Source organism: Cavia porcellus, unplaced genomic scaffold, assembly GCF_034190915.1.
Source record: "Cavia porcellus strain 051 isolate PalLab524CR breed Dunkin Hartley unplaced genomic scaffold, mCavPor4.1 scaffold_2, whole genome shotgun sequence".
Taxonomy (NCBI): domain Eukaryota; kingdom Metazoa; phylum Chordata; class Mammalia; order Rodentia; family Caviidae; genus Cavia; species Cavia porcellus.
In genome coordinates this window covers 21,840,782-21,858,777 of record NW_026947485.1, presented here as the reverse complement: position 1 = coordinate 21,858,777, position 17,996 = coordinate 21,840,782, and the positions used below count along the sequence as shown (strand labels likewise).

General features: G+C 37.9%; 1 protein-coding gene across 19 annotated transcripts in view; it reads right to left on the bottom strand.

Annotated features, from left to right (window-relative positions):
• Positions 1 to 17,996, bottom strand: part of Hdac9 (histone deacetylase 9) — an 849,535-nt gene that overhangs the window by 550,303 nt on the left and 281,236 nt on the right. Inside the window, exon 1 of one of the 19 annotated variants that reach the window (XM_063234032.1) lies at positions 10,772 to 10,960. The exons of the other annotated variants lie outside the window; for them this stretch is intronic. Coding sequence (XP_063090102.1) covers positions 10,772 to 10,775 — 4 coding nt within the window. The 5' untranslated portion in view covers positions 10,776 to 10,960. Of the gene's footprint in view, positions 1 to 10,771; positions 10,961 to 17,996 lie in introns of those variants that run through there. 19 annotated transcript variants of the gene reach the window in all.

The window sequence follows — 17,996 nt, the reverse complement described above, 5'->3', positions numbered from 1 at the left end:
TTTGAAGCAGGTTGCTCTTGTTACAAACTTACTCTGTGGCTTTTTTAGTGTTGTGATATAGATCTGAACCATTTCGTTTCTTTTAGCAGCAGGCTACACAAAAATTATTCTACGATATATATAGTATATGTTTATTAGGACTAGTCACAAGTGTAAATCCTCATACCATGATCTCAAAGGTGAGACCCCCAAAATACAGACATCTAAAGAAATCATTACAAGAATGAAAAGGCCTCTCAAATCTTCTCTGTAACAATGGCAATGGCCACTAATGACATTCCAATAAGATGACTTCAGGCTAAGTAAGTTTCATAAATGGCCCATTAGTGTCGGGATCCTTGGTCTCAGATCCAGCCCAGCTAGTCATAGGAGGAATTACTACCATATTAAGAAATTGGCAATTTTTCTGAACTTATGGACCAAGCAGGGCTATTTTCTTTTGTTAGTCCTTTGTTTATATGAACTAGCCTCCTAAAAAAGCAGTTAAAAGATTCATGCCAGAGAGCCAGAGGAAGTTTTGTTATATGATGTCTCTCTGATTTTGCTATGGCTGAGAGAATATCTACACACTCAAAGGCCAACAGACAGACCCAAGTTAGGAAGTCATTCATGCTTATTTTACTGAGTGCCTTCAATGATTCTACAGCTAAAACAATTTTCAAAACCACAATCTTGCCCTCACATATCTGATAATATGGTAAGGAAATGCCATTAGTGTGGTTCTTCATGGTTTGTGGATTTAACAGAATTTATTCTGTTAGCATCAAATTTGCAAAATAATAACTAGTATCAACTTTGCACCAAGAATATTCTAAGCATCTACATATGGCATCTCATTTAATTTTCTCTGTAATTTCATGTTTGACAGAAACATGAGGTGAAGCAATTTGTCAACAAAACACAATTGAGGATGAATAGAATTCAAATCCACTTCATTGTATCTTAGAGCACGTGTTATGACTTCATTACCTCTATTTGAAAAATGATTTAAGATCCAGTCTTAAAGGACATCAACCCTACCTACAGACACTTTCAGCAGAATTTGTATATCTAGACAAAGGAAGCACAGCCAGGTTTCTTAACAGCTGGGGATAGTAGCATCTTTCTCACTAATGGTCTCCTGAGCACTGTCCTAATTGACATCTGAAAAAAGCTTTGCAGGTTTATTATTGTGTTATGGAGCTGATGAGTCCCAGTATTCTCACATTTAATTCATAAAAGCTCTGCAAGGTTCATGAATTCAATGAGTATGTGGTCTTTAAATACCTAGAGACTCAGTGCTGGAGACTGTATAAGCAGTCGGACTTTTTTTCTTTAATCAGAGGTCTTGTTTTGATGAACTGACCAATCACAGAAACTTGGGCACCAATTTTGAATATTCTGTTTCTTGTGACACTTTAGACTTTTTAAAAAATATATACTGAGGACTGAACTTAGGGCCTTGTGCACGCTAGGCAAGCACTCTACCACTGAGCTGCATCACCAGCTCCCTTCAGACATTTTTAGATTCTTTGCCTACGTACATATTATATACTTTGAGATTCATCACAGTAGTTTGAAACCACAGAATAGGACTGATAGGAAGATCACATTTTAATATGGAACATTATTTATCCCTGCTGAACAACTAATATCCACTGCAGAGTGTTTTTAAAAACATTTTCCTTTGTCAGGGGAGATACGGTTCTTGGTTCCAAAAAAGACCGTCATAAACAAGGCAGAAAATTTTATAAAAAACGAGCAAATCATTCACTAAATAGGCCTACAAAATCTGTAGATTAGGAAAACTGTTTAACATACTGAGAGGAAAGTGGGATCTGGAATACAAAAAAACAAAAACCCAAATCTCGAAGTTGTGAGGTTTAGAAAGAACTGTTCATAGTGAGATCAGGACATTTCAGTATGAAAATCTACCCAAGTTGGTCCTACATTTACCTGATGCACCTTTAACTATTCATGCATACTTTGTTTATACATGCCTGCCAAAAACTGTACACATACTTTAGGAAAAGAAAAATTGTCTGATGGTTTTTTTTTCAACAGATGGGGTTACCCTCATATAGGGGATCCTAGTGGATGTCATATATCACAGAAAACTTCCCACACAGCCAGCCCTTACAAGAAACTGAAAATTCATGCACAGCAATCTCAGTGACCAAGGTTACCAAGGCCGCTGTTCACCATACTAATAATGTCTAGAAGCTCATGGTCACCACTTTGAGTGCCAAAGGTTAACTTGTAGTAGTTTCATAATATCTCAATAAATGTAGTATTAAAATATTTGTACAAGTATTCCTTTTCCTAAAATGTGTTCACATTGTTTTGGCAGACGCTAGCTGTATGAACATATTTAGTATGTGGAAACAGTTGTTTTTGTTTGATTTAAGAAGATTTATCTGATTATTTTTAACATTTAGCTCAGTTGAAAAATTTTAACTAATATATATTTTTATATATGATTGCTACATTTGTTGCTAATATTATTTTTAGTAGCCAGAAAAAGATAGAAATGAAAAAGAATATAAAACTTTAATCATTAAAGAAATGTTATATACAATATGGTTAGTTATTACATCAAAATTAGGCATGAAAAATTTGGATGCAAAAGTGTTTTACTAACAGGGCTCTGAATATTTATAAAAACATTCAGATGAGAAAGCAGGACAATAATTTGCATTCACTATAGTCACACTTTAAAAAAGTCACCTAATTGTATAACAAATATGTTATACATCAAAATAAGACTAGTATTCATGTATGGTAGCTGGATTATTAATATTTTAAAACAATGTTTTCTATATTTTAAAAAGTTTACGTAGCACACCTGTTGTGCTTTTATATTTAAAATATATATTTACAAGGGATACCATAAAAGTAGTCATTTGTATGACAGCATCTTTAACATGGGCCTGAGGAAACCTAGAGGTGAAGGGAGGCAAATTACTCAGATTTCTGGTCCTAGCAATGAAAAGAGCTGCCAGAGAACCAGAGTTGACCCAGCTAGAAAGCAAGTACAGAAACCATCCCAAGAACACCAAGCAGAATCTAACTCATAGCCCATTTTGTTTCATTAATTTTTAACTTTGTTTCACTACAAATTCAAATGTTAAAGTTGTGGTTTAGTGCTAGGGCTCAAGTTGAAGTTGAGATTAATTATCAAAATCCCATTTTAAAGCAAAAATATGTATGAATTCGGACATTATCAATTTTGCTTTATTTCTTTTTTAGCTTTTTTCCCGCTCACTAGAAAAACTTCCCTGCACTTCCAAAAGTTATGTTCTGTCTTTCTCATGCCTCAACTTCCATTAGCTTTCTAGAGATTCTCACACTGGCTAGCCATTACCACTATGATGAGTAAGAACTGTTCAGTGTGGAGAGAGAAGGATGACTCTAGTTCTGTCCCACCTGATGGCCGTAGCGCAAACTCCGTTTTTCTCCACGTTAGGCCTGCCTCACCTCATGGTTTTGCTCTCTAAAAATCCCTGGAAAAGGCGAGGTCTTTGGCAACCTACTCAGGATCCCTTCTGTCTCTTTCTCAGACAGTAGCTTTGTTTCTTCAATAAATATCTCTAGCTCATAAATAGAAAGAGAGAGAGAGAGGAAGAAAGAAAGAAAGAAAGAAAGAAAGAAAGAAAGAAAGAAAGAAAGAAAGAAAGAAAGAAAGAAAGAAAGGAAGGAAGGAAGAGAGGGAGAGAGGGAGAGAGGGAGAAAAAGAAAAGAAAAGAACAGGAGAGAGAGAGAGAGAGAGAGAGAGAGAGAGAGAGAGAGAGAGAGAGAGAGAGAAAGTTTTTCTCACTGATCCAAGGCTTTTCAGGGCTTCTCAGCTGCTGAATTTCCACTTGGGGAAAGGAAAGTAAGTAAACTGCAGGCATGGTTATGGGAGGGGGGACTTTGGGAGAGAAACTGACAAGAAACATGAATGGGAATCGCCTGTGCCAGTTAAATATGGTAGATGAGCACCTGGAGTCTGGAGTCGTGTTGATACACGTCTGAGTAAGAACTGGTGTGTGAAGCTAGCCTGAAGCAGCTGTTTTAAGGACCTTCTGGGGAAAGTGTACAAGGGACTGAACCCCAAATGTAGCTATACTTGTAGCACTAAACACAACTACCATAAAAATTCTAATTTCAAGTAGCCACGTAAGTAGAATGAGCAGTGTCAGTAATACAGTACACAGCCGACTAGTTGCCAGGATGCAGCAGTGAGTTACACAGTGCTTGTCCTTGGAGAACTTAGTCTAGGCTAAGTCCAGCATATCTCTCCAAAACGCAATCTGTTCTCGTGCTCCTTCTTCTGATTTGATATTGCTCTTGCAGGTGTTAATTCAATTATATGATTTATATAATCTCTTTTATATAAGTCTCTTTTAAAAAACATAAGTTTGGGGGCTGGGGATTTAGCTCAGCAGCATAAGCACCTGCCTTGCAAGCAGGCAGTCGTGAGTTCGATCCCTGGTACCGATAAAAAGGAAAAAGACAAAAAAAAAAAAAAAAAACACATAAATTTGTCCTTCTCAGTTAAGTTATAAGATCTCTTGAACACAGGATTCTTCGTTATGTTCTCACTGACCTTCAACCTGGCAGTCAATAGATAACTTGTTAAACGGTCTATATGGTAAATATGCTTGTAATATCACCGTGTTACATGGTATTATATTTACACTGCACATTATGAGGACATGGAGTCACACAAAAAATGGAACAGATTTATGCCTCAATTTAATGTTTGTAATTGAGCTCCATCATTCTTCCCTTCTCTGCCTTGTGAAGTCCTCCAACATGTCACGTTCTTAGCCTCCTCCATATTTCTAAGAGTTTTTCCTCTGCCTGAAAGACTTCTCCACTCTTCATTTAACTAATGCTAGCTTGCATTCAGACCCCAGCTTCAAAGTACTTCTTCACAGCAGCTTCCCCCAGCCTCCACGAGCTTCTGTTAACCTCACAACAAGCTCTGCTCTTCCACTATATCATACATCTTCCTCTTGTCATTTGATTAATATATGCCTTGTTCTTGAAAACAAGAACCCTAGAGCTAAGCACTGTTTCTTTCCTGTTTATCATGGTGCATTAGCTCAAAACCTGTGACTTAGTAGCTTGTCACTAACGGTTTCTAAGTAACGCCAGATGCAACTAGGGTTCATTTATTTATTAATCTGCTCATTAATTCTTTCATTCACTTTGCCATTAGACTATAGCAGATACATATGCAGTAATTACTATGCCAAAGTACTACGGCAATCTTTGGAATAAATATACAGCATGCCCTGCCCATCTAACCACACACGTAATTATTTAATCTAGAACAATGACACGGGAAACTAATGCATCGACTAGGGTGTTTAAGTTTTATGATAGAAATATGGAGAATGTGAGAAGATAGAATTTTTTAAAAAGCTAAATCTGTTCCTTCTTCCACCAACGAATTAATATACTTAACTGGGAAATTTAAGGTCTGTATATACATGTAGTTAATATAACTCCCTGCTCCAAATTTGTAAATAAAGATATTTCCTATCCAGTTCTCCAAACATGCAATCAGATATACAATAAGAAATGAAACATAAACATATTTCCCTAAGCCACTAATTTACTATCAATCAAAGAACTTTAAGAACCAACCCAATTCTGACTCATAGCTATGCAATTCTCTGATTGCGTTTGCTTAAGCCACAAGCCAGCACTTTATATAATCACACTGTTTAGAACATCAGATTTCCCATGGATTTTCTCAGACTTGCTATGTCACCCCAAATTTTCTCTCTTAAAGTTAATAAAATGTATATGGCTTTTTCTTGCATTTGCTCTTGAAAGAGGAGCCTCACCACTGCAGAAGGGTGTGCAAGGAACCTTTCACTCAACTGTGTCACATAAAAAAATTCACTCCAAGCCTCAGCAACCCAAATATTAACCAGCTCCCATCTCCAGATTCATTATCCACATTCCCTCTAGAATGACGTCTCTACAATCTTATCAAGCCTCTTACCTATCTGAAGACTTCCTGATGACCCTCCACCCCATTAGAATAAAAGCCAGCTCCTTGGTGTGGCAACCAGACCTTCTCTTCTGTAAAGCTGTGCACTGGCCAGCCCCGTTGCACTCCTGGTTCACTCCCCCTCACCCAGTCTTACACTTACACCCCACTGATACTGAGAAGGCCACGACTCCTCTCCTGGACATCCTGTCTCATGCCTTTGCACCTTTGCTCTTGTTCTGTCCTCAGCTCAGAATTCCCCCCCACTTCAGGCTGTTATTCCTTCTCAGCTTTTAAAATTTCTTTCAGGAATATCTTCTTTGAAAACAACTCCTCTTAACATTTTATCCCAGACTCCATGATTAGCTATTTCCCATAACATTTTGCGATCCCTGTATGATTATAACTTTCACATGATACTGAAATAATCTGCTGACCTGTTGTACTTCTGGTTAGAGGCAAAGATCGTTGGGACCTGAAGAACAGAGAGGCAAATCTTATATTTCTTTGGTATCCATTCTTCCAAGGCAACCAATGTTATGTAATATACTATCAGTGCCTAAATATTAGTTTTCTTTTCCTCAAAAAGTTACTTAAGGCATTTACCAAATAGACCAGCAAAAGAGAAATAACACAAGTACATAAACAACAATGAATCAGGAGGTAACTATGAGAAGTGTCAGAAAAGAAGGTACAAAAAGGTCAGCAGACAATAAAAGAGGAAACAACAGATGGAAAATATCAAAAAGCTCTATTTGAGTGGGTAAAATTTTAGTGAAAAAAAATGGAAAGAGGGCCAGAGAAAGTACTTTGGATAAATAAATCCCGGAGGTGAGTAATAACAGATTTGAACTATGAATAGTAAACCTGGCCAAGAAAACTATATGTATTAGGAAAGCAAGGAATAAAAATAAGAAGTAGGGTTGAGCTGAGGCACGAGGATCTCTGACATGCATGTATTTAAATCTAGTGTATGTAAGTTGCAAACAAGGCAAAACCACTGCCAGGCTCGGAGCATAGTTTCAAAAGAATAAAGATCCTTGTTCTTTATCTGTCCAGTGCTGCTAACACAGTAGAATTATTACCCATCACCATCACCTCCAAAACTGTCCCATCCACTTGCACCCAGCATAACCCAACTCTATCAGTTTAAATATAACAGAAGGCCTACAAGGGCACATAGACGGAAGACAGACAGACAGAAGCAGGGAAGAGGAGAGGAGAAAGAGACAGAGAAAGGGAGCAAGGGAGGGAAAGAATAAGCAAAAGGGAAAGAGGAGGTAGGGGAAGAAAGAGAGAAAGGGGGAAGGAAGAAGGGAAGGAAGGAGAGGGGGGGGGAAGAGAGAAAAAGAGAGGGGAAAAAATCAAATGCAGAACAGTTCAGGAAATCTGACTATGCACTAGAGACTCAAAGAATCTAGCTGAGGAACTGGACCCTATAGGAAACACCCGCTGAGGAGCTAGATCCTGCAGTAATGTCCTGCATAAGTCCAGCTGAAGGCCTAGAGCCCATGGCAGTATCTCATGCAAGTCTGCATCACGGATCCACACTGGGAAGGCCTAAAGGCCAGTGGTGGAAGCTAGAAAGTGCTATCAGAGTAAAGAATCTGGCCAGCACGCTGAGGGATCTGCCAGAAGTGATGTTAAAGGTAATGACCAGAGATCCCCTGAAGAGAACCACACCGGTCCTCATCAACAGCGAGGACCCAAGCTCCTCTGACAATTAGAACAGCTGAGTTCATACCAGGAAACCACTGTGGCAAGCTTCTCCGGGAAAATCCGCAGCACACCATTTTCCCCTGCAGGTCTCTTTTATGCTGTTGGCACCAATCCTCAGGTGGGCCTTCCACACCTAGCACCAAACTGATTCAGTTTAGCGGGGGTGTTATAAATTTCCCATGAGTAATCCACCACCAAGGAGAACTGTCACTGAAGGTTATCCTTCCTTTGCAGAGTTGAAGGATTAGTTGCTTCCGTCACATTTCTTAGTCCTCTGCCTCACTTATCCAGTAGAGGCTTAATTCAGCGCCATGCTCCTCTCACATAATTCCACATATAATTCAAAGCAGGCTTTCAATGTTTCTGTTGCTTGCTGGCATCTCTCCCAGGCCAGAAACTATCCACTTCCCTCTTGCCCACTCTTCTGAAGTTCCCATTCACATCTCTTAACACCGTCACAATGAATAGCCACCTGTCCAGCTGTGCAGTGAAACTGAGTCACCTGAGGGGAGGGGAAGCTCTCAAGCACCAACCCCCGCAGCAGCACACTTGTCTGAGTCCACACCGATGCTTCATGGGTGGAGACAGCCTAATGGCTCTCACTTCACAACAGGATATGTCCTTCTCTGTCCACCACTACACTAACTGTTAAAAAGCAATGATTTTATATATTTATATATTTCATACATTTCTGATTAGACTTTACATATTTCTAACCAGGAAATCCAAAAATTTCTCACATCTTCACAATACATGCCTTTATCTTCAAGGGTCCCAGCACAGAGCTGCACAGGTGCTGCGGGCTTTCTCAGCCCTGCTCCCAGCCTGTGAGTAATTCGGACACATAGGAGGAGATGACCGTGTCCTGCTCTGCAAAACACAGCAAACGCTGCTGAACCGCCACGGAAAACTGCCAGCTGTTCTTGGTGAGAAAGTCCTCCTTAACTCCCTCATAGAAAGTGTGTTTGAGAGAAAGAAGCCTTGCCGAGGAAGAACATACTTGTTTAAACGGCAATCACTTCCCTGTTGCTATCACAGGCATCAAATCACACGTACACTAAGAGGTTCCCTTCTCAGCCAGAACAAGCGAGATTGCTTTACTGTGTTTTAAACAATCCTCTGTGTCAAATTTTTAAATCTAAATTTAGTTGAAATTTTCAATACATTTTAGTTTTTTCTTCTATACATTTTTATCTCAGAAATTTTTGTTGTACTAGAAATCTATTTGTGACTGTGTGTGTGTGTGTGTGTGTGTGTGTGTGTGTGTGTTACTAGGAATTGAACTCAGGACCTTGCATTTACCAGGCAGGCACTGTGCCACTGAGCTATACCCCCTATCCTTTCACTTTTTCTTTCAATACCTCTTATGTCTCAAAATTTTTATTGTATTAGAATCTAGAAGGGGAAAATGTGTCACTTTTCTTCCCTTTCATGACACTGGGAATAACTCTCAGCCTAGTAAATGTGGTACAGAAGGGGGGTGCTTTTCAGCTTCCCCATATTGTTTTACTCAGTACCACCTGATAAAAAACTTATAGAAATTAGCTCTGCCACACACCACTGACCTTGTGGAGTCATTTTTCAGCTTCATGAACAAGTCCAAAGGAGAGGAAATTATTTTTTATTAACCAGGTACTAAAAACTAAAGCCTTTTATAAGGGTTGCTTGCTTCTTTCCACTGAGCCCAGTGGGCGAAGGAAAAGAAATTCAACTGCAATAACTTTGCCCATAGGCAGCTTTATTAAAATCTATAAGGTGAAATTTTTTAATACAATCAAATCATCATAAAATATGTTAGGTATTTATGGTAAATACAACTATTATTATACACCTTTCTCCTGTGACACCCCCCCTGGGAAAAGGGGGGATTTTGAATGTTTCAAAAATGAACCTTTTTGTAAGGTGTACTTAAACCCTTCTAGTTAAGGTCAAGTTGCATTTTCCATTATAAACCTGTTTCCAGGGTTTATTACTTTGTCATAAAAATCTGCTTGAGGCAGAAATATGGCATATAGAATCATAGCCCAGCAGCACATTTTTAAAAATATGTATCAGAATTGGCTAAACACACTTTAGTGCCATTTAAATAATACAATTTTGACTGAAATATATCTTAAATAATCCAGTGGGATGGCACAGTTCAAACACTGACGCCATCAAAATGCATACTTACAACCCTGTATCTTTCCACTTGTCCAATCCATAGTCTACCAATGCTTGTAGGCTAAGAAACCAGCGAATGTATCAAACACCAAAAAGAAAAAAAAAAAAAAACAAAGGCAAATAAACTCAACTGAAAGGTAGTACTTTACTTTCTAATATTTAAAGTATATTTTTGCATGAGCAAAAGCTTGTTTTTCTAATTTTTACTCTGAAAATACCTTCTTCCTTTCATGGAAAATATGAAGGCATCAGCTAAAACATGAGAAAATTGCTGAATTGAAAAATGACAGAGTTCATTATAAAAGAATGCTAATCTGTGATTTGCTTGGGGGCAAGGTTTTGAATTGTTTTTGTTTATTCTGAAGTACAGTAAGTTGAAGAAGGAATACTACTTTGAGGCAGTTCCAGAAAAGTCATAAATCAAAGCCACAAGGGATGGCTTCTAGAATTAAGATTTAGAAATAAATTATGCCACACCAGAATACAAATTTACTTTGAAATAAACTTACAATGTAATATTGTGTGTTGTAATCCTTGAAAAATCACAACTCCACAAGATGGTAGGGTTGGATTCACAGTTAGCAGGAACTTTTCCAGTCCCCCTTTTGCAGGATGCTACCTGGTCCCAGGGGCTGCTACTGAGCCACAGTCAAAGCTGTGCCACAAAGTACCTGTCTGGTCCTCTTCAGGTGGAACTGGTGTCATGGAATTCTGGTGTAAACCTCACTACAACTGTCTTTCTGTTATCAGGTAACAAGTGGAAGACGTCATAGAGAACATGTTTTCATATGGCAAAATGTTTAAAGACTCCTTATATTTTAATTTTTTTAGTGTATTACATGAGTCATGAAAAGCTGATTAGATTTCTGAGTGATGTCTAGCTTAGGCTCCACTATAAGAATTTGGCCTCCTCACACATACCCATTCAAAAGGCAGAAGAAGAACCCAGACATTTTCTTAAGAAGTGGCAGTGACGCTTCATGTGCAAAATCAGTCAGGTGTGGTGATGCACATCTATCATCTCATCACTCAGGAAGCCAAGGCAGGAGGAACATCACAAATCCAAGTCCTGACGGGGTGACAGAGGGAGTTCGAGATCAGCCTGAACTACACAGCAAGAACCTGTCTCAAAATAGCCAACAATGAAGAAAACCACATGGTGAAGAAATTAGGGAATAATTCCTAACCTTATCATACTTGATAAAGAGCTTTATTAAACAATAACTTTATCAAATGTTCCATTTTCAGATTCTATGACTTTTTTTTCTTTTGATACTAACCATTTGCTTACTTTTCAGAAATTTTAACCAACAAAACTCTTATTTAGTAACAATGCGACAATATCATTTTTCTTTCTTTGCAAAACAAGACCCATCTGAACACTAACCTACAATGACTACTTCATTCTGTCCTGTCTGCTTTCATATAAAACTTCTAAAATAATAACAAGTGAGCAAAGAAATCTGTTTTACAATTAAGATGATAACTTTGACCCAAGTAAAATTTAGCAATTAAAAAGGAATCTAGGAGCTGGGGATTTAGCTCAGCTGCACAAGTACCTGCCTGGCATGTGCAAGGTCATGGGTTCAATCCCCAGTATCCCCCCAAAAACTCAATTTAACATGTTGACAATGTCAAATTTTAAACACAGTATTTACATCTTTCATATCATCATAAGTACCATTACAGAAATCCAGTTTCTCAGAAGAATAATCATACCAACCATACCAACCATACCCTAAGAAAGAATGTTCTTCCCAATAAGTACACAGGCAATTATTTTCTTTGGATGCCTTAGCTTGAAAAATAAATAAATAAATACAAATGTGAAAGTATTTGATATAATTCATTTCTTCTGAAACCCCAAATCCAGCAGGTACAAAACCACCATGATATGCCCATACACACATTATTTCCAACAGAAAGTGCAAAGCCCAATTCAAACAAGTAATGATACTGCTTAGTATGTATGTAGCATTTCCACATTATCTCCTCTCATACTTAAAATAACCTTGTAGAACTGATAAGCCCTGTGTTAAAGCTAGATTACTTGCTATGTCAAGTAGCTAGTGTTATAACTATGATTCAAAGCCTGACCTTACTTCAACTCTCATGCTCTGGACAGTTTATCATACTTGTCTCCATATACCACAACATTTGAATAACACTTTTCCTTCAGAATGTCAAATATTGTGCAATTATCCATTTAAATCCACATTATAAAACTACTGTCATCATTTTGACTAAAGTTTCCTGTAAGTCAGTCATCATGTTAACCTGAATATTGTTAAATGTTCTAATTTTTTTCATTTAAACCAGAAACTGTATTTTATTAAATCACATTAAATGAAAAACTTAAAACTGAAATACTTATTTAATGAATACATAAATATATTGTTGATTCATTTGTAGTTTCCTTTGATATAAGAAATGATATACCCATGTACAACAAATAGTTCCTCTAAAGTTCTACCTTGCAAATTCTTAAGCAGTGGCCCTCTTAATAAACAGCCTGGCAACCAGGAAATCTGTGTAGCATGGTTTTTAACTGATGAGTTTATACAGGGAGGAAACACTGTACACCGCAATACCCTCGGTCCTGGATCTGTTTTAGAATAAGAGAACTTTCCACAGATACATAGGCATACAAGCACACATGACACACAACTGTGCACACACATCTACGGGCCAACTCACCTTGAACTACTGAATCAGAATTTCCAAACTAGAGCCCCATCCATGTACATTTTAAAACTCCACAGGAGAGTCTGATTAAAAATCAATCTCTAGGCCACTGCTATAAAGTATACTACTGTATTTGTTTCCCTTGATATCTCTGTAAATAATACGGCCTTACACAAAAATGATGCTGAACAGTTCCTCCAAGGATTTGTGACCTTTGCTTCTGCTTAACATCTCACAATCACAGGACTATCAATAAACACAGCTTTCTCAGAATTCATTAAAATCAACGGTACACTTATAGAATTTTAGCAGTAAGATTAAGATGTCCCCACCTCTGTGTGTCCTTTTCACAAACAAGGTATGATGTGAAAGACAGCCGCTTCCTAAATATTTAAGTCCCTGGTAGAGATGCTAAGTGAAGATTATTTAAAGACTTAAGTACACAGAAACCTGACACACTCATTTTTAACAGGGAGGTAGACTGTTGTTTATTTAGCTTTTGAAATCTACCCTAAATTTGGCTTTATGGAACCAAAAAAGTCTAGCTTTAAATTAACAGACTGTTTTCCACTGTCCAAGGGATAATTTGAACTTCACTAAGACATGTCTATGAATGGAAATAAAAATAACTCACATTAAACCCTAAGTACTTCCCCACATGCATTTCACTTGCCACCAAGCCCATTGTTCCACGCATTGCTTTTAAACAGACTGTAGAAATTTTCACTGCAACAGTTTCCCATAACCAAGAAAAAGAAAGACCAAAATGACTTCACTTTAAAAACAAACAAAAAACTTTCTAAGCTTTCAGCATCTCTTAGCCCTGTCAGAGCAGCAGGAATAAGAAATGGGAAACTTACACGGTACCCTCAAATTCTGTGGCTTTAATTTTAGCTCGCTGTCCTCCTGCACTCTAGCAAAGAGTCCACTGCAGATGGAGTGTACTCTACTGACGGTTCTAAGGGCCTCCACCTGCCTGCCTCGCCTCATGCAGTTTACAAAAAAAAAAAAAAAAAACTTAGCTTAAACATCAATATCTTAAATACCTGGAAAACTGTTAAACATAGCACAAGACACATTTAAACAGGTTGATACCTTCCCATATTTGCTTGCAGTCTCTTGTTTCCTCTCTCCTTCGCCATCCCAGTCTAATGCATCTTGTGGGACACTCCCTGATCTTATTAGGTCAAATCAGCTTATCAGAAAAATCCTTTTTTTAAAGGCTAATTTTGACCAAGTTTAAGTTTTATCACTTGTCCAAAAGATAGTGTTTGTGAATGTTAGTAGTTTCTGTCATTTTGCTGTTGAGTTAATTTCTTTAGTGCTTAGTGACTCTTAGGTTTTCTATTTCATCCTGAGACAATGTTTTTCTTCATTGACAAATCCAAGTTTTTGAAATTATGAGCACATAGCTTTTCATATTTCTTTATGATTTTTATATCTCTATGAAATCTGTGCTACACCCATTTCTATTTCTAATGATGTTCCATTTCTAATAACTTCCACAGTTAGTTTTTTAAAACACTGGCAGAATTTTGGATGTTTCATTAATATTCTCAATTAGTTTTCATCAATCATGTCCAAAACTACAGTTAGTACCTATCATCCTTCAGGCCTCTTAAGATTTCTAATGATGTGTTAACTCTGAATGTTGAGCTGAGCAAATAAAATGGATCAACAGGAAAAGTATTCTCAGTTGGCCTTCTGTCCTTTTCCAAGCTAAACCATAGCCATGTCTAGACGCCCTCTCAAATGAAGTGATACACAATGGCCTCTAGAAAAGTAAAAATCATGACCTCTAAGACTTTGCTGATAACAGGCAAAACATTAAAAATGTCAACAATAAACAGATGTGGATGCCCAATGCACAGAGTTCATAGTTTAGGAGGAATCACATTACTTAGAATGCAAGTCTCAGAGAAAGTAGCAGATTAGGATTTAAAATAATAATATCACTGTTGTGATAACAGCAAGTGTTTCCATTTACCAAATACTTATGCATGCCAATAATGGATATTAGAACTAACACAAAGAATATAGTGGGGAGTGGAGAGTACATATAAGTGAATAATCACGACAAACTTGTGGGCCATGATACTAATCCCAGTTTGCCAAGGAAATCTATAGTCAAGGTAGACAGTAATTTGCTCAGTGTCCCAACTTGCAAATTATGGTTCTAGGATGTGCATACAAATCTATGTAACTCTAGAAACTGTTCTCTTTTCTGTTTTTTTTTTGTTTTGTTTTTTTTTTTGGGGGGGGGTTACTTCATTCAAAAGATTTTAACCCCATTATGAGGATGCAACAGTCACTGAATGGGGAAACATAAATAAACATATGGAAAGTAAAAGGTAGAGGGAGGATCAGTGACTAGTGACAATCAGCAATATGTACCCAGGCCTTACTTCAGCCAGGCTGGCTCTGAATTCATGTCACGCTGAAACTAACCCCATAAAGCTGAAACTGGATTGCCCTCATTTCAGCGAAGAAATTGGAGAACAAAAAGTTTAAGTAATATAACTTTACCAAGGTTGCTCATGTCATAATGTGATGCATACTAGAGTTATATCCCAGTGTTTTATTCCATAATTGGCCTCTTAAATAAGTCGTAATGATGAAGTACAGACAATTGTGGAAAGCGTCTGAGTCAATGAACGTAGGAGCTATTCCCAAGAGTGGTTTCTGGGGAATACTTCTTGTTTAGAGCAGGGAGAGAGAACATTTTAGCACTTCCGATGGTACAAACAGCCCATTGCAACATGTGTGGCTTAGATTTCACCAGCACTGGCCTGGAGTGTTAATGTGCTGTATAAGTATTGCATGATCAATTGGTGAGGAGCAGGCAAAGTTACACCCCGGTAAACAGGTCCACTTTGTAGCAGGGTTTCTCAGAAACTTTAAATGCAATGCATCTCTATATTTTGGAACACTAAGACAGCGATGTAGGGCACAAGTTTTTGAGTCTTTGGTCAATGAAAAATTATTAACACAGCAGCTAGAGACACATATAGTCCCCTGAAAGACTTCTCTATGGCCATGAAGCTAGTTAGAAGAAACCCACAGCCAGAACTAAAGAGCTCTAGCTGCTGAGCCAGTTTGCCTAATCGTAGACAGTGAAATGTAGCATGTAGACAGCATATAGCAATTTAAGCTTTCACGAACAAAAGAAAGATATGGCATAAAATATAGCGAAATGGAAAGGTATGCTCACCCTTTAAAAAAACTGTTGCCAAAACTCAGGAATGACTTGTAAAGTGGCCTGGTCAAGAAGGTGGCAGGAAGCAAGAAAAAAATCAAATATTCAAGAATAGAAGCAAAATTTGAGCGTTGCTAGGAGCCAAAAGTTGTGAGAGACAACTTGCTTACCTCCAAGGATCTTTGCTATACTTCTTTATAATTCTGAAGAAGTTTAAGATCTGTCACTAAACTCCTCACCACCCCTCCAACTCTATCAGTTCATTCCAGGAAGTGATGAGTTGCCAAAACTAATGTGAGTGCTATCTATGAGGGTCAAATCATTATATCATTATAGGAGCATTACTTTAAATAAAGTTATATTCCTTCCCAACAAAAGCCAAGAAAAGGATAATTCAACTTTTGAGCAACAATTCTAACCTTATTCTTCACTGGCTGCCTTCTGATCTGTGTGTGTGTGTGTGTGTGTGTGTGTGTGTGTGTGTGTGTGTTTTCTTTTCTTCTCTAGGGAAAAGGACAACTGACATCTAAAAATATCTTGTTTTTTCAAAACAACTTCACTAATTGATGTGTATAGAGAACATGTTAGTCATATTCACAAAATGCCAAAATAAATGAAAAACCCATATTCACAGGAAGTCACACACTCTTCAAAGTACACAACCACAAACGCTAGCTTGCATTAACTCCCTTTTATCCTCTCTACCATGAAAACAAAATTAAAATAGTTATATCTCTCTCATAATATCATGTGATATTAATGATTACTCCCACAGTTCCTGTCTCATCTTCTGGTCCCTCATGATATAATCATGGAGTCCAATTGCCTTTAAATACTGTACTCACATTCTTTTTTCCTTGGCATATCCTTGACACAGAAATTTCTTCCCCCATCCTGTGACAGATACCACCAACCTTCCCCTAAGGCTTTTCTCCTTTAGCACACACATCCCTGCCTCTTTTAGTTAAATGAATGAGAACATTCACTCCAGTGGGATGTGAGCTGAAGTAACAAGCACCATTCCGTATCCAGCTTCTGTAGAAAGAGACAAGGACTTCTCCAGATGCCATCTCCCTGCAAGTACCCTAACAAGCTGGATAATGATGGAATCCAAAACTCCCAACAGGTAGGTCCCTAATGGACAGAGGAGAGAACTGTCCTGATAACCTAAACTTCCACAATGCAGGACTCCTATGCAAATAGGAAATCAAGTGTTATTGTGATAATCCACTGACTGTTTGTGCTAAGTCAACACACCTACCCTAGCTTAACAGAAAAATGAAACTGACAGTTTGAAATAGAATGGGATTATAACAAAGACTCAAAACATTAATATTAGCTCAGTGGCCAGAATCCAATATAACAAGCTGGAAAGCTGGCAACTCACACCAAATGGGGGGAAAAATTCAGTACAGCTGAAGCCTGCTATGGTTACCCAAAAGGCAATCCAAGTACCAAGTGAAAGTGCAGTTCTGCAGGAAGAGGTTCTAAAGAGTCATGATGCTCTCATGCACGGCTGGATTCTTAGGGCTTTTTTCAAATATATCAAGAAGATAAATTCATTCAAACAAAGTTTAATGAATTGGAGACAAAAATGTAAGGAGGAATCATAGGCAAAAATGGAAGGAGAAGAGAAAGTCAAAAAAGTTGGAACATGAAGGACCGAAAAATCAGACTCTCCCTGATCCCCAAAGTGCAAATATGAACATAAAGGCAAAATTCTTTGTAAAGAAAAAGTCCATTTAAAATTCCCAACTAAACAAAAAGACTTTGCTCTGTGACAGAAATAATATTGTAGACAGCACCACTATGTACTACAAATGGCTACCACTAAAAAGAGATGTCTGCTCTTCTAAAAACCATGTTTAGAAAAATGTGGGATGGGTTTCCTGGCCAAGGAAGCAATCTAACAGATAGACAGCAATATATGGTAACCTACTAAATGTCTGTGGGAATCAAACCACTAGAGAGACTAGCAAGATAGTTGCCATGAAAGATCAGAATCCCTCACAAGTAGCTGAAGGTTTCCCTCAAAAACACTTCACCATCATTCTTCTTCCATCCTTATGGGCTAACCAAAATGATACTGGGGCTCCAGAGCTTTATGTATGGTAGAGAGGGTTCTAGGCGATCTATAGCCCCAAGACAGGCACTTTCTGTGCTTCACATGAGTTCATGGGGGATCATGGTAGAATTTCCCTGAGGGTCATGGTGGGGGTTCCTGACAATATTAAAAATGCTCTAGGGCAAATTTTGGGACAAGGT